A 16,637-nucleotide genomic window follows, 5' to 3' on the forward strand; every position below is an offset into this window, starting at 1 on the left:
AAATTTGTTCAATCATTTCAAAGTACATTTACCTTATGTACAATTATCTAAGGCATTTGTACACCACTACAGCTTGACTTACAAGACACTCTGCAGATTAATATTTTAGAATTAAAAAGTTTAATCAGTTTTTAAAATATTGTTATTATTATACTAAAATGACCTGTCTGTAATATTTAAATGCTGCTTATCAATAATGCATCATTAATACTAATAATGCAACATTATAACATAATGTTAAAATTAGCTGATAAAACAAACTTAACTTTGCAACATAATTTTTCTGTGAAATTTCATGCTCAGCTGAAAGAATTACACAGTGAAAGCAAGGCTTATTTGGGAACTGATCTTAATGCTGAAGGTGTCATTATTCTATAGCCATAGCCATATTGTGCAATCAACATTTACTTCATCATGATAAGTTTAAGAGAAAAAGTTTCTTATTGCCACTTTAAGGAAACTTTCAATCCTGCGAGAGAACCCTACCAGGTCATGTTTGTGCTTTTGGGTCCCCCTATAGGCTGATGATTGGAACAATACATCAGTAAATATATCAATATAAAAGTGGTAAAACTTCTTTCAGACCAGCCTCACACTCCTGACACATCCTCAAAACCAACAGTAACTTTGAATCCATTCCAAGATACAAATTCAAGGAACAACCAGCTGTTTTTACCGTCATAACTTTAATTTACATAGATATACAGTTAAATTGACAAAAACCCCAAAGAATATTGCATTATGATTCTCCGGCTCCACATTGGAGCTTACACATATTGCAGGACAGACTACAAATGATTAGTGACATCAAATGAATTGTTGCAAGAGGCTGTGGCTTTGGGGTCCTCTTTCCTTTTTAAGCAGCCAGGCACAGCATGCCCAGGTTAAAATCAACGGTTCTTGTTCTTTATTTTCATACTTCATCTACAAATGGTGTATTAATGAGGTGTCCACTAGCTGCCATGGTCTTCTTGCCATCCACAAATTTTTTCGCAGCCTGTAAAAAAAAAAAAGGAGAGAGATCAACTCTTTAATTCATTCCTTGAGTTATTTAATGAGCATTATTGGTCAATGAATACATTATCACAAATTACATTATTTTTTATTTACTTTTAAAGCCATGTTGCAATTTGCAACTCAAACAGTACACAAATCCATTGGCAATCATTACATAAAGAACGTTGAACATAAAAATATATAAGTAACTTTGGATGTTGGATTTGGATTAATAAATTTGTGTTTTTGTAAATAGGTTGTTCTATATTTGTCTTCACTTATTTCTGCATTCATTTTTTGGGTAGTCAATTTTTACTATGTAGTGTGCTATACTAGCACTGTCACTTTTTATTCAATATTTTAAATATTTTTGAAACGTGACACAAATTGATTGAAAAATGTTATTCTTTATTGATCTGACCGACTTGAAATATCTGTGTATAAGCACAACAGGCCGGTCCATGTATTCCATCAGGTGGCATTTGAAAAATGTATTGTCAGTCTGATTTATTAAATGCCCTGTTGCCCTCTAACTAAACTAGATTATTGTTGTCTTCGTTAATAAAAAGAAAATGTAGGAAAATACTGAGCCATAATTGGATAATTATGACTCCAAAGCATCTAAAAAATAATCCTATCATCATTTCTACAGAAAAAGCACTCACCTTGACCACAGCATCCTGGGTGACAGCATCTATGGCCTGGAGAACAGAGTCAGGGAGCTGGTAGGCTGCAGTGGTCAGAGCCTGAGCACCGATCTCCTCCAACAGGCCCTCAGAGCTCTCTATTGACATCAGGTACTCTGCTTTCACCTGGTTTCTATGAAAAAATGTCAAACACAGAACATATTCTTCAAAACTTGTCTTTCAGCACATTTCAGTGAAAATTGCACCAATAACAATGCGTCTGGTGTAAAACTTCTTCTTCTTCGTGGACTCACTTTGCTCTGGTGATGTCAGCCTCGGACACATTTCCCTCAGCTATGCCTCTCACTTGAGCGATGGCAGCTTTGATCACCTGCACAGGACAGAAACAAGCACAAGTTCAATGAAATGCAGATTCTGCCATCTTTGCACATTTTAGATGAGGTTACATTTGTCTTGGAAAAAGTGAGTTTTGCCATCACCTCTCCTGCAGAGTCAGCTTGTGCAATAGTATAGACGCCAAACAGGCCAGAGTCAGAGTACGAGGCATTGAAGGCTGTGGCCTGAAAGATAGCAAGAGGTTACCTGATGTTAGGAGACAAAACTCTCCGCATTCAGAACTAATGCAATACAGTAATCCAGAGTAAAACCACAAATGCCAAATTAAAGTTTGAAGTCCTCCAACTCACATCAAAGGGCTGTGCGGTAGCTTTGGCAATACCCTGACTCAGTTTGCTGGTGATGTTGGAGCCCCTCTTCACATGTGGACCAGATCCCAGGATCCTTTGCAGCACGGTGAAGGCATTAGCCTCTGCACTACCTGTCACAGCACCCTCGCTGGCAATCAGTGCATGGACCAGATCGTCATTGTTCAGCACTCGCAGCTCACCTACACACACACACACACACACACACACACACACACACACACACACACGTGTCATGACAATAATGTAGTATGAATCTTAAAAGAGGGAATTGTCACTTTTAAACTCAGGCTTTTACCTCCACGGTAGACAGATTTCACCACAGGTGTGTCTGCCCCACTGCGGACACTCAGGAGTCCCTCGCCCACCTGCCTCAGGACAGAGTGCTTCACACCTGGACGCATAAATCAGAGAGTCCAACATTAACATACAACTGAGGTGGAACACAGAGCACTTTCATGAACTGAAAAATACCACACATTCCCAGGATTGAAACTGCCATATTAGCGTGATGTGTCGTGCCAACACTTGTAGCATTTGTTTGCAGGCAAAGTCAGCGCTATCACATGCACAAAAATCCACACATAACAAAACCATTGGTGTCACTAGGGCTGGGCAATTAAACGAAAAATTATCAAAAACGACATGTCCTGTCACCCAGTTAATCTTGCTCATGTCAGTTCATTCGGAAAATACTTTCCCTAATGTGTGTGTTCACCAGTGTGTTCAAATCAACACCACCAATTTGTTTAATCACTTGGAACACAGTCACATTGCTGAATGTTAAGAGTGCATGTTTAAAAAAAAAAAAGAAAAAAAGAAAAAGAGAGGGAGCGATAAGCGCCAAAGTAATCATTCATTAATTGTAAAAAAAGGTGAAAGAGGTTGGTTCAGTGCAAACACACACACAAAGTTAATTCACTTCAACAAGACTGGTATGACATCAGAAAGCTAAGCATCAGTTGGTAAAATGGAGCCTCGATAAGCAAAGCCTGGTGTGAAAGGAAAGCTGCTGCAAAGAAGTGATACAGCCAGACTAGACAGCACTAGTAGTCACTCACCTACTCCTACAAGTGCCATTCTGCCAGTGGTGAAATTGTCTTCAACAAATGACTGCAGCTACGGGGGAAGGATAAGGAAGAGGAGGAGAGATGGGTAAGATCTACGCACAATCTAACAAATAATAAGTTGCTATCATTCTCCCCAAGAGGGCAGAGAGCGACGTAGAAATGTAACTTGATTTCCCCTCAAGACCATATAATTAACTATTTTCCTAAGTACAGAAATAGAACAAAACAAAGATTCATACCTGTTTAGAGGACACACGACCGACCATGTGGTCAGGGCAGTAAAGAGAGTTGGACAGGCCATTTTTGTATGCTGCTTCATGCAACTTCTCAATTATACCTGTGGGAGAAAATGGAAAAAGAGACCCGAACTTCAGCCGAGGAAAACTGGGCATCCACGAGTTAGATCCGAGGGACTCAACTAAATGATATTGTTAAATCGCCATAAAGCTGATGTATCTGAGAATCAACAGCCCGATCTGCAGCTATGAGCAGCTTGCCATTTATTGTTTTTATTTGGGAGCACTAACACAAGATTAATTGCCTGCACTTGTCAGATATGTTCAATGTTGCTGCGTGATTGGAATTCCCATGATGAAAACACTGAGCTGAACCTTTGCTCCTGATACTAACCTATCTGAGGACACTGCTGAGCCAGAGCCCTGTCAACCTTCACCCTGGACGTCAGTTCGTCTACCTCCCACGGCCGAAACTCCTGAGTTGTGGTCACATCGACCAAAAACTCCAATAATGAATCTCTGGACACACAGAAACAAGAGTGGTAAGAAATACTGTGGCATCAACACGACCGTAGAGGATTTTTAATAAAATGTACATAAAACACCGTAGGTTTTAAGTAAGTAAAAATAACTTAATTTCAGGCTTGACATGAAGATGGGAGCACTTACAGGTGGTCTCTCAAACAGTCTGCGGTGTAGACCATGGTCTCTCTTGATGATGTCACACTGCACAGTAAAGGAAGTCGGTTCAGTTATGGTTAGACTGAGGTTATGGTTAGACCTATTTATCTATAGCAGGGTTAGTGTGAGAATGTGGAGAGGGTACCCTCACTGACCTCAGGCTGCCCCCCAGTGCTTCCACACCGCGACAGATCTTGAAGGCAGATGCATTCTTGGTAGTCTATAAAAAGAAAAAATTATCTGAATTGAACAACTGCATGTGAGAAAGGTTAACTGTCAGGCTAATGGATTGAGATGCTGCTTCAAAAAATGCAGTGCATTAAAACTGTGTTCTTAATTTCTCATTAAATATGTTGTAAATTAAATGTGATAGCTTTATCTAATTTGTCAGTGGCCATCTTTGCTACAGTATGTCACTGTATGAGTAACCATAAAGCTAACTGAACAGAATTGCAGACATGCTTTACAGTTTCCCTGTAGTTTCCCATTACACATTCACAAAATCATTCACGTCACCAGGTTTGCTGCCAGTCGTAGCACATGAGAGACACCCTGGTTTTCCACAGTCTCATAGCGACTCCCAGCTTTCACAAACACACCCACACTGGACAAGGGGGAGTAGTTCTCCAGTGATGCTATCACCAGACCGTTTGGGAGCTTCGACACCTGAAGCAGCAAAGAAAAATGTTACTGGGAACTTGTAATCAAACAGTCAAGATGTTAATTTTACTGTGTTTTTTGCTCTCCTTTTTCCTGATTAAACTTTGTTGATTCTTTATTAGTGTTTTGGCAGCCTTGAATGGATATTCACATGTAGACAAGAGCAGCACCTACATGGACATTTTGAGGGGAAGTTGCAGCCGTGGACGGTTTCAGGCCTGCGAGGGGTTCAGTCAGAGCTTCACTCCTCCTGGCAGCAGCGTAGCAACGTTTCTGTGGTCAAAGGTGACACCAAATTAAAGAGAATGATTTCTTAAGCAACATTTCCTGTGAGAGCATCCTCTTCGTTGGTAATGGGCGTCAAGAACAAGAAAGTGCTTAACTACTTCAACTATCTTGACTTTACCTAACAAGATGTCTAAGTGAAAGTGGCACAGCTTCAAGTGGTGTAAACATTAGGCTCCAGTTAAATAGCCAGTTAGAGAATGGTATACTTTTCCTCAGAGGTTCAAGTGCAAGTGCTCCTCAAAAGTTAGGCTGACATTTGATTGGACAAATCTTACCACCACGAAGATTAGCACAACCTCTGATGTTTCATAACACCTGTCATCTACCTAACAGAATTATAAGTAAATGAGGGGTCAGCATTTGACAAACAGGATAGGAAAACACTAAATTATGTTTGTATAATTTATTTTGTGTACCTTTTATCGATATTTATATATTACTAAATAATTCTACCCCTTGTGGCTCTAAAAGCGATTCAGATAAAACACGGAATAAGAAATCACTGTCTGATAGACCTGGTCACAACCTACAGACAACATGTAACTGCAAACAGAGGGGTCTAGTACACATTGTGTTGTTTTAGGGGGTGTTGCAACGATAAATCCAAGAATAGATCGGTCAATTGACTGAAAATTTGATAATTGATTAATCATCAAAAAAGGTCAAAATTGCTTTGTATCAAATTAAACTGATTACTTGTTGATCGGACAAAACAAGGCATTTAAAGACGTCACCTTGAGCTCTGAGAAACTGAGATGGACATTTTAGCTATCCTCTGACATTTTACAGACCAAATGGTTAATTGAGAAAATAATCGCCAGATTAATCTATAATGAATATATTCATTCACATATATTTTTACTTGAAAATAACCCAAAATAATACTTTGATTTGTTCCATCAGCTGATAACTTAATGTTCATGCACTATATGTTCAAATCCTTCTACGGCATGTCAAAGAGCAGACACTGACAACCTGCCTGTCTTAAAGTAAGGTGGGCGACCTGAAACGACCCGTGCAAATATATTACACTGAGGCCAATCACTGCATGTGTCCTGTCAACACAGGCTGGGGTTGCTCTGACAGTGCATCGGTAAAATGTCAGCCTTTCACCAAAATATGACCAAAGCCGGGGTGTTGTTCCCTTCAAGATACCTGGATGAAGTAATGGGGGGTTCACAAGTTCAGAGATGACCTTCAGCAGAAAACAAGAAGCTATGAACTGCCGCTAAGCTAAACCGAAATAAGCTATTTCATAGCACTTCACCTGCATTTTATCTGACCTACAGTACATTTGAATGATTCAGCCAGAAGGTGTTACTTAACTCGGCTGTAAAACCAAGCGAGCTAGCCTTAAATTAGATAAACTTGCATTAGCCAGCCACCTAGCAAGCTAACTAGCCACCGCGCTAACTACGGGTAAGTGGGTTCTTTTTTCAAACAGGTCGAGAACCACAACGACAAAAGTTTAGGTCCTGTAGGTGACACAGTTCAGATCAAACACAGAAAACACGGGACTCACGGGGAGACTGTTCAGGGAGCGGATTCCTCTCATGACTCCAGACTCTCCTTCAGCCGGTACAGAAAGACAGATATGGCGACGGGCTGACGTCTCTCCCACAATCCACTGCACCGTGCAGCACAGCAAAGATGATTTAGGATGGCAAGATGAGGAGTTTCAGCCGCTGCCGCGGCTTCATATTGCATTGCATTCACAGAGAAGACTTGCCTCTCATAATTTTGACTTTCGTGTGTAACATGTATGACTTACCATCTTACAATTCTGAAAAAATAAATAAATAAAAATATCTCACAACTACGAGATAATGTATATTAACGGGGCAAATTAACAAACTTTTTTTTATTTTTTTTTATAAAGTCTTTCCTTTGGGGCTTTGGTTAAAAATGTCTGGGGCAAGGGTGTCTCCATGCTGCTGTCGCCAACATGAAGGCATAATAAGCAAGAACTTATTTTGGGGGTTGGGAACTGAACATACAAAACAAATTGGTAGTCTACAAAAATTAACCGTTTAAGTACTACATGACTGCTGGTCACAGTGTATTTGTTTTAAGACTATTCTGTGAAATAGAAGAAAAAAATAAAAACAAATAACATACACCATCATTCACAGTAAAGAATTAAACATTTTTATTAGAACCCAACTGCATTTAAATTCACTAAAATGCATGACGCACACTACAATACAAAAATATACTGAACATGTTACAGGTAGTAAAGACAATCATTCAAAACTTACAAAGTTTAATTACAAAAACACTGCTTACGTATAGCCATCTTTTTCACAGGTAATCTTTGAAAATATTCACGATTCAATTCTTTTGATAGAGCGAAATGTTTACTATTTTTTTCAACGGTCATTCTCACAGCTAGTCACACCCCAATAAATACATCACATAATAATGATACAAAAATACACTATGTTGGCTGGGAAGATCTTCACAGATTAGAGGTGCTGGGACATAAAAACAATACCCACACATGTTCACATCATACAGAAAGTAAGTTCTGACTGCTGACTGATTCGTCCATTACAGTTACTTGAGGTCATGTGACATCAACATTGCCTTCTTCCCTACACCAAGTGAGTGAGACTCATTCCATAAGCGTCAATGATTTTTTTTTTTTAATTTTTTTTTAAAAACCATGACTACTTTTTGCCATCAGTAACAGCTCAAACAGTGGTATGGCAAATCCAGGCATCACTTCTCAGCTTGCTGGTTTCCACAGCTCTGAGCTTTGTAGTGCACTGGCTCCGAAGAGGGCGCAGACAACAGGAAAGATTCCTCCACGATATCCTGCTTCAGTTGTCATTTGGCGTCCCAGGAGAGCTGCTCATGTGGATATCCTTCCTCAGCTGGAGAGACACACAGCTGAGCCAGCTGCGACTGGTGGGCATCTCCCCAACAATTTCCCAGGTGTCGGTCTCATCACAGAACCTCTCGATAGTGTCGTGATATCTGCATGTACAAATGAACTGAATTAAACTCCACAGTGAATTCAACAGTTATATCAAACAGCCCCATTTTCCTAAGAAGAAAGGCTGTAAATATGTTTGTCCTCCTGTTTTTACATCTACAGGAACTAAATCAGGAACCAAACGCCCCTTTTGTTCACCCCCGATGATCTGCAGATACAGAGTTTCTGCACCAGGCAGAATTTTGCTCAGGTGTTTTTTGAAAGATGCTGCCAAGATTTCCTGGCTCCTCAAACATAGCATCCCTCCCTTCTCTGGCTCCCGCTGGTGGGTCTTTATGATTTTTTGTTTTTGTCAAATTTCAGGGTGAAACACTTTGCTCCATTCTCGTCACGTCTTCTTAACAGAATGAAGCCAAGTCTGAAAACAGTTCGAAGCTCATGTTGTTTGCCTTATAGTCTTAGCCTCATTTTTGCTCTTCTCTGATTTCATCATTTAACTCAAATGTTATTTGTGGAAATATTCCCATCTTTGAGGTGCAAAGTTTGTTACAATTAAAGACGAATAGCCTAATGACGGTTAATGTAATCAACGGGTATTAGAACACCTGTAAAGAAGACACACACACACACACACACACACACACACACACACACACACACAAATATAAACATTTCAAGAAATGTCGATCCCTCGCCTATCATTGATACTTGTGGCACTCAGTGATTGCTTACTGTGACTGAAGCTGTACACAAGTTGTGGCAGACACAAGATGTGTGTTTAACTAATCAGTGATATTAATGTCTGCAATCTCTGCCTTAAGTTGTTCCCAGATCCTGTGACATCGTGAAATACAAGGTGTGAAGCAGTAAATATAGACCCAAGTCCCAATTTCTGAAATGCAGGTACAACAGATTAGATGACCATTATATGTAGAAGTAACTTTTCTGGATAGCCCCTCACCTGTCCCAGCCTTCTTCTCCTCCCAGAACGTAGATCTTTCCATCCACCACAGCAGCACCGGGCCGGTAGCGCCGTTCTTTCATGGGGGCGCACATGGTCCACTGGTTGGTCTTGGGATTGTAACACTCCACCTTATCTGTGTTCTCTGTCGAGGCATGCCATCCGCCTGGGAGAAGGAAAGAGAGATTCAACCGCAGAAAAGACTGCATGTCTTGACTGGTGAGCACTGTGAATCTAGAAAAGGTTGAAGGCTGAGTGCTGAGAAGTGTAATACCTATAACATAGATCTTTCCTTTGAGTGTACAGGCTGCGGAACCAGAGCGAGCGATCTGCATCGGGGCGACCTCTGTCCATACCGAGGTTTTAGGGTTGTACACCTGGGCGAGGTCTGTGCCGTCTCCATCCTCTAAAACTGCTCCACCTACCAGGACAAAGAGAGACACATGGTTACTCTAAAACAAACAAACAAAACAAATAAAATAAAATAAAAAGCACAACCTCAGTAATAACATGCATGCGTAAAACCTCCATTTCATACCAGTAACATAGAGCAGTCCGTCCAGGGCCACCACAGCCGGACTTGTGACGGCCATCTTGACAGACTCTGTGAACTGCCAGGAGTTGGTGTGGGGGTTGTAGCACTCCACCGAGTCCAGACGAGACCTTCCCTCCCACCCTCCCACTGCATACACGAACCCGTCCAGCATCACCAGGCCTGAGTGGAGTGAGAGAGATTCACTAATGAGTCACCAATGATAACAATGTTTCACTTAAACATGAAAGACATAAAGACCTATATTTTAATCCAAGAGCTTCTAAATGTGCTTCTGTACTGCCTCAACTCATTAAAACATGTCATTACTTTTAGCCATCGTCTCTAGTTCTGCTTTTGTTTTCACTGCTTTCTGCCCAGTTTGAGGACAAGTTCCTGGCACTGCTCAGACAAATGTTCCAGGAACCTTAAGAGTTTGCCGACAGTGCGGCTGATCCGGATCAGTCAAGTAGTTGTGTCACCACATCGCAACAAGGACGACTAAAACAGATGTAACAACAGTGACCAAAAATTCTTCTGTATCTGCATCAGCCAGGACAATTAGTGCTTTAACAATGAATAATAATGAAGAATGCTTGTTGGCCAAACTGTCCAGGCCCTCATTAGTATTTGGGGAGAGGAGGCCATTCAGAGGGAGTTAAGTGTTTCTCGCCCTCAGTGTGTGGCAGGAACTAGGATACGACACACAGCCAAACAGTTCAAGCAAGGATGAAATAGATGAAACAAGAGGTTAGAATACACCCTCTGATCAGCGCTATTTCCTCATCCTCTCATGCTGAACTATGGGCAGACTGGCCGCTACACTCACAGGGACAGGACAGGTCGGGGCTCGCTGGTTAGCATGCTAACTCCGGTAGAAGAAAAAAAAGGGTAGAAATAGAAGCCATACAAGAGTAATCATGGGCGTTGCTGTCCACCTCTGGAGACAGCTCTTGCCAAATAAATTCATACTAAACTTCTACACTGGTATGTAAACAGCTGTTAACACTAATGCTGTTAATTTTGTTGTATTTTATTGCTCTTATTGTTCTTTTATTATTATTTTTTTTTAAATTGTTTTTCATTTATTTATCTCTTCACTTATCTGTTGTAAAGCACTTTGGTACACCGAAAGGATTGTTGTAAAGGGCTTTATAAATAAAGTACATTTACATTTACATTTACTAGCGCTGGCTATGTAGCAATAGCAAAAATGTCAGCTGAGTCAGCGCCAGCTGGGGATGAAGACTACAACATTTGCAACTAAAAACAAGGAATTCCAAGCTAAAGTGCATCTAAAATATGACTATAGACATGAAATGCTGAGACATAAGACTGAGTTATGGGAAAAGAACAAACAGTGAATGAACATATAGTGGAAATCACTGAAGGATGTGGTGATGTAAGATTTCAGAGCATGACAAAGAAGGGCCAGTTGTGGCTGTGTTGTTGTAGTAGCACAACTGACTAAATGTATGGTATAGTATACTGCACATAGTATAATGCGGCAGCCCTACCTAACTCAGATCGAGCTACATTCATGGGCGCCATCTCCATCCAGGAGTCGAAGCAGGGGTCATAGCGCCACATCTCCCTGCTGGCTGAGCCGTCAGGAAACTCCCCTCCTGCTAAATACAGGGTCGAGTCTACAGAGGGACAGAAAGGGAGGAGGGGTCGGAGTGGAGGGACAGAAACATGTCACCTGTCATGTGCACTACATCTAAGCTTTGTGCTCATTTGAGGAGACACAATGTGGAGTCAGTTATGAGCGAGTTTTCATCTCAAAAGAAACTGACAGCGTCTCCCCACCTGACACGACCAGCCCGTGTTTGCTGACAGCGAAGGGCAGGCAGGCCAGATTCTTCCACTGATTCGTCACAGGATCGAAGCTCTCGACGCTGCGCAGCACCACTTTGTCGTCCTCCCCGCCAACTGTCACTATTACTTCAGCTGTCCCTGTTGCCATGGCAACAGGGGGGAGAGGAACAGAGAGAAGTGAGCCGAGGCATTCCCCAGTAGGATACAACGTAGTGGTGTGTAGGGCTGCAACTAATGATTCCCTTAATTATCGATTATTCTGTCGACTCATTTCTCCATTGATCAGTTCAATCGTTTGGTCCAGAAAAAGTTTCTTTTAAATGCCCATGCCCAAGTATATGTGGTTTAATGTCATAAAATGTTTAGCCACATATTCATAACCAAATATTAACAGTAAAAAAAGCTGTAAACGAGGCCCTTCTGGCATTTTTACAAAAAAAAAAAAAAAAATTAACTGACTAGGCACCTAAAGTGAAGGGGGTGGTGCTGTCTAATAACCAGTTTAATAATTGAAAATGAGTGCCAATAAAAGTCTAATGTATTATAGTGACACCAAGATACAAATATTTCAAGCTACAAAGTCCTAAATTTCAAGTGCGACCAAAGAGAAAAAGAAAAAAAAAAAAAAAACATTTAAAAAGTAGAAAAAGAAAACACACTAGGCTGACAGAGATGGTCAAAGGCACAGCCTCTACCCATAATGAAAATACAAGTTGCATTGGCTCTCAGTTGTTCTGAATGTGCACGTGTGAGTATGTTTACCTGTGGACCTGCGAGGCCTCGCTCTGGGGCAGTAGAGCTCTCCACGGCGGTCCTTTAGCAGCAGGTAGTCCTTGGCCTCGGAGATGAGCCTCTGGCAGCCCTGGTTCTCCTTCACCACTTCCAGAGACTCGATCACATCGTGGAGGTAGTAGGGGCTGATCAGAGGCAGGCGGATATGCTCAAGGACCTATGAGAAACAAATGAAAGGAGAGAAATCTGATTAACTCAGACGGCTCATCTTAGTTGCTGCCACTGTATCTCTAATTTAAAATAACTTTTATCCAATAGGAGAATTTGAGACTCATATACGTAGCATCTATGGGTGGATGACTGAAAGAGCCGACCAAGCATAGGTGAGTCTATTCTTGTTGGAAAGCAAGAAAGTACAGCCCGACCGTTTTTGGCCTATTACAGATTTATCGGTATTGATGTGAATACTTTTATTAAGAAGCAATAATGCAGTGGAAATGCTTGGGTCAAGTCAAGTTAAAGTCATATAAGCAGCCTTTTATGTATATTTGATCATTTGTTTTCATTCAAGTTTATATATATATAAAAATACAGTACATATAGAATATCTGCTGATAGAAATAGATATAAGGTTAGACTCAGTTTTCCTGATACAACAACACATACTTGTAGTGGGCCATGAACGTCTAAGATTATCCTCGCCCAAACACTGATCAAAGACATGCTCAGTGCTACCACAATCTCTGCTACAATACATCCACAACAAAAAACAAGAATAGATGGAGAACTGTGTGCATTTTCATATGACATGTCTATACCGAGTCTGACCTTTTCAAAGCTCTGTTTGCGAGTGGGGCATTTATTCAACCACGACATGGCGGCCTCAAACACCATCTCCTCTTTGGGCACATTGAGTTGGTCATTGGCAATGATTTCTGTCAGTTTGTCCACACACAGAGACAGGAACTCCTCCTGGGCGTGGGGGGAAGAAATAGAGCAGGATTCATTCAATATTGGCTAAGTGACAACTTACGCCTGGTTCTCACACACACACACACACACACACACACACACACACACACACACACACACACACACACACACACACACACACACACACACACACACACACAGAGAGAGGAAGTTAATCACTCATAGCCATTGGTTCAACTGCTGACAGGCAGGTAGATTATCTCTGTTAAACCCCTGTCACACATGAAACCCACAACACTGCCAGGCTCCATTATCCTGGTCGGGTGATGTTGGCTAGTTTTTACACAATAGTTCTGAAATAACTAGAAAATTCACCTATAAAAAACAAAAAAAAAAAAAAAAAAACTGATCGACTTCACATTCATACACATGTTCACTGACATTTAATAGCTCCACATCACAACCTGACATCCACTGGGAAAACATTGAGCCGCTCGTCTAGTCCATAGCAAAGAGTGAAGAGCACACGATGACGAAGACTTTTAATATAAAGCTGTCTCTGTTTTAGGATTGATTTTGGTTCAGGGAGTATGTTTGGGCAATATGATAATTAGAGCCGCAAAAATGCACCTGCGCTCTTTCACCCTGACGATGAATGCTTTATTTCATAAAAATAATTTTTCAACGATAGCTATGGAGTCTTGGTCTTTGAATCTAGTTAGGTGACCTACATTTGCTAAAGACACTGCGGTAAACCCTCAGGTCATTGTGGGAAATGGTGTAAATCAGTGAGTATTTTCTATCTTTTTGGATATTTCTTTCATTAATTTAACATAAAACAGACATTCCCATCTGGTTCTTTTATCTATACACTGTGGCAGAAGATAGTGTTTACTATTTAACATTATCACAATACAAAATTAACTAGACGACCATTGAAGAACACATCCACCTGTAATTGGGAGTGTATCTGACATTGCTCTTGGCTACTGCTGCAAACATGCCAGACTACAGGAGTCAACACTGAGACTACAGTGACAATATAACATGGCCCCATCAGCCTCTCACCTGCTGATAAACACTGTTGAAGTGCTCAAGGATGTAGTCCATGCTGCGTTTCTCAAGCACCTTACAAGAATGGGCCTCTGCAAAGCAGTGAATCCCCACACAGTTCATCTCGTCCATCTGACGCTCCATGAAACGACAGCAGGCCTCTCTAACAGCCATCACGTCCAGCAGGTTGGCTGCTGCCAGCAGGGCCTACGACAGATTCAGTGTGTGTTTAGCACACATGTTGTTTCAAAGAAAAGAGAAAAGGTGAGAGTGGATACTTTACCTGCACATTTGCTTTAGAGATGTAGACCTCTGATGTGTAGGCGTAGCTCACCAGCATGCCAATCATCTGAGGTTCAACTCCATTGATGGCAACCCGCTCCTGTTTGGACTCTATCAGGTCAGTGGAAAACATTGCCTGAGGGGAAACACAATAAACAGCTGTTGTTCACATGACTTCCTTAGCAGATAAACATGAACTGGTGCCCGTCACCGACATAGCTGTGAGGAAAGCTGTGTTTACCTGGAAGTAGGAGCTGAAAGAGGCCAGCACAATGCGATGACAAGGGAACTCCTGTCCTCCACAGCACAGAGTCACATCACAGAAAGCGTTGTTGAGCCGCAGGCTGTTCAGGCCCTGCAGGACAGTGCTGGGGTGCCTGGTCTCCACAAACAGGTAGTCCTCCTGCAGCGGGAAGGTGACGTTCATAGCGGAGGGAGAAGGCAGACTGGCGTTGACTGCAATAATTTCAGCCATGTCTTACTCTGCTAGGCAAGCCTGGGAGTCAATACAGAGACAGTTAGGACTCTGGCGTCCGATTATGACACCGAACCACGATTTGAATGGTAACCGGTCATGTTTTTCTATGCAAATTAGCCCCCGTAAGCTCTAATGTTAGAATGACATTAGTATAAGTCGCAAGAGAAGAAACAAGGCGATGAGAGAGGCAGTCTGAGATTGTCTTTTAGCTCACTAATTAGGCTTAGCTCAGAAGGAGCGGCTTGGCGGCGCAAACGAGCTGGTTTCTACCGAGTCAAACTAATGAGTCGTTTCAGGAGGAGACATACGGCGTACAGACAGCTGTGACAGTGAAACACGTTACCTGTTAGACATGATCGTGACTACTACAGTGCAAACGCACTCTCCCACATTCACACGGTGAAGCGTCAGACGGCAATAAAGAGCAGCAGCCACCGGAAGCCCCTCCCACCTATGTAGCCCAAGTCAAGATAGTTCATCCCCTCAAAATTTCTGCTTCGTGCAAGTAGCAGCAACAACAAACAAACAAAGCCAAACAGAAAAATTACACACAGTGGACAGGAATGTCACATGAAAAATAAGTACAGAATGTGCAATCTACTTAAAATACTAAGGAATGTCGTCTAGTCTATGACTGGTGAATTTACATTCATGGACATGTGTTTTTGCAAAAAAAAAAAATATATATTGTTTGCAAATTTTATGCTGAGATAAGAATAAAAAAAATATTTTGTATGTATTTAAACTTAAATGTCTTAACAAGATTGAATTACCATCCAGGCAAGTTTTTAGGGAACACATTTTCAGCAGTATTTATTGATTTTACCACTTAGGAGCTGTAAACACAGCATTGATGCATGTTTACCTAGCTGATTATGCAAACATATTAACAATCAGTTGCAGGGCAGGATTTAGCTTGTCTGGCCTTGGGGAACAGCTCTGACATTATCACATTTGTTGTTTTTAAATAACTTACCTCCTTCACTTAAGCTCTATGCTCCTCAACCTAGAGGAAAAATGCTATTTTTGCCACATTGTAAGTCTGAGCCTATTTTATTGCAAACATATTTTTTGTATGTATGTAGATTTATCTTAATGCAATGACAATGAACTTGAATGTGTTTAAACAAAACACCACCCTATACATGTAGTGATTAAACATGAGTGTATTTTATCTCCTCAATTCTCTGGTAAATTCTCATCACTCAGCCACCCACCCAAGCTTCATTTTAAATTTATTAACTACAGACTTACTATACATTTTTTTTTCATCCTTTTCACCTTTTCATATTCATATTTTTTGTCACAAAATCACAGTAACTGCCCTCTATTTTTGGAATCAAAAATTTTGATAAACTCATTCTTACATTACCTTAGTGGCTTCTCATCAGTTCCCTTTTCTATCCTGCACCGGTTGCCTCTCTCTTCATCATCTCCACCCACAAAGTAAACACTTGCACACATGGCAGCGACTGGATTGGTGGAGATTGGTGGCAGCTTTTGACACGGGAAGCAGAAGCATGCGTTATATTACTTTCCTATTTACACATCCAGCAGACATGGACCAACATTAGAAATTAATCTGAGTCATGTCTCTGGCCATCTGGTGAAGAAACCCCTGAGAAAAA

The 16,637-nt window shown here is 41.1% G+C and overlaps 2 protein-coding genes across 2 annotated transcripts; both read right to left on the minus strand.

Annotated features, from left to right (window-relative positions):
* Positions 1-667: 667 nt before the first annotated feature.
* LOC130185488 (cytochrome b-c1 complex subunit 2, mitochondrial) lies at positions 668-7,071 on the minus strand. Its single transcript, XM_056401974.1, has 15 exons — positions 7,054-7,071; positions 6,805-6,909; positions 5,169-5,267; positions 4,851-5,000; positions 4,490-4,554; positions 4,323-4,379; positions 4,048-4,172; positions 3,657-3,754; positions 3,409-3,466; positions 2,646-2,741; positions 2,330-2,529; positions 2,123-2,203; positions 1,937-2,013; positions 1,662-1,815; positions 668-997 (listed from the first exon to the last, which is right to left on the minus strand). The coding sequence occupies exons 1-15, from the start codon at positions 7,054-7,056 to the stop codon at positions 914-916; spliced, it is 1,452 nt and encodes a 483-aa protein (XP_056257949.1). The 5' UTR covers positions 7,057-7,071; the 3' UTR covers positions 668-913.
* Positions 7,072-7,416: 345 nt separating this feature from the next.
* si:ch211-256e16.3 (kelch-like protein 20) lies at positions 7,417-15,448 on the minus strand. The gene is made up of 12 exons (XM_056401973.1): positions 15,353-15,448; positions 14,773-15,027; positions 14,533-14,667; positions 14,265-14,456; positions 13,092-13,235; positions 12,294-12,480; positions 11,523-11,669; positions 11,231-11,359; positions 9,720-9,896; positions 9,456-9,602; positions 9,182-9,347; positions 7,417-8,261 (listed from the first exon to the last, which is right to left on the minus strand). Exons 2-12 carry the CDS (start codon positions 15,004-15,006, stop codon positions 8,105-8,107), a joined length of 1,815 nt encoding a protein of 604 aa, XP_056257948.1. The 5' UTR covers positions 15,007-15,027; positions 15,353-15,448; the 3' UTR covers positions 7,417-8,104.
* Between the last annotated feature and the right edge of the window lie 1,189 nt (positions 15,449-16,637).

This window comes from Seriola aureovittata, chromosome 17 (assembly GCF_021018895.1).
Source record: "Seriola aureovittata isolate HTS-2021-v1 ecotype China chromosome 17, ASM2101889v1, whole genome shotgun sequence".
Taxonomy (NCBI): Eukaryota; Metazoa; Chordata; class Actinopteri; order Carangiformes; family Carangidae; genus Seriola; species Seriola aureovittata.

Coding starts and splice junctions, on each gene's coding strand:
- LOC130185488 (XM_056401974.1), bottom strand. Junction 4,173..4,322: donor GACTGTTTGAGAGACCACCT/GTAAGTGCTCCC, acceptor CTGTGTGTCCAG/AGATTCATTATTGGAGTTTT. Junction 3,755..4,047: donor TCAGCAGTGTCCTCAGATAG/GTTAGTATCAGG, acceptor TTTCTCCCACAG/GTATAATTGAGAAGTTGCAT.
- si:ch211-256e16.3 (XM_056401973.1), bottom strand. CDS start 15,006: ATGGCTGAAATTATTGCAGTCAACGCCAGTCTGCCTTCTCCCTCCGCT. Junction 14,457..14,532: donor TCTCTAAAGCAAATGTGCAG/GTAAAGTATCCA, acceptor AATCTGTCGTAG/GCCCTGCTGGCAGCAGCCAA. Junction 11,360..11,522: donor ACACGGGCTGGTCGTGTCAG/GTGGGGAGACGC, acceptor GTCCCTCTGTAG/ACTCGACCCTGTATTTAGCA.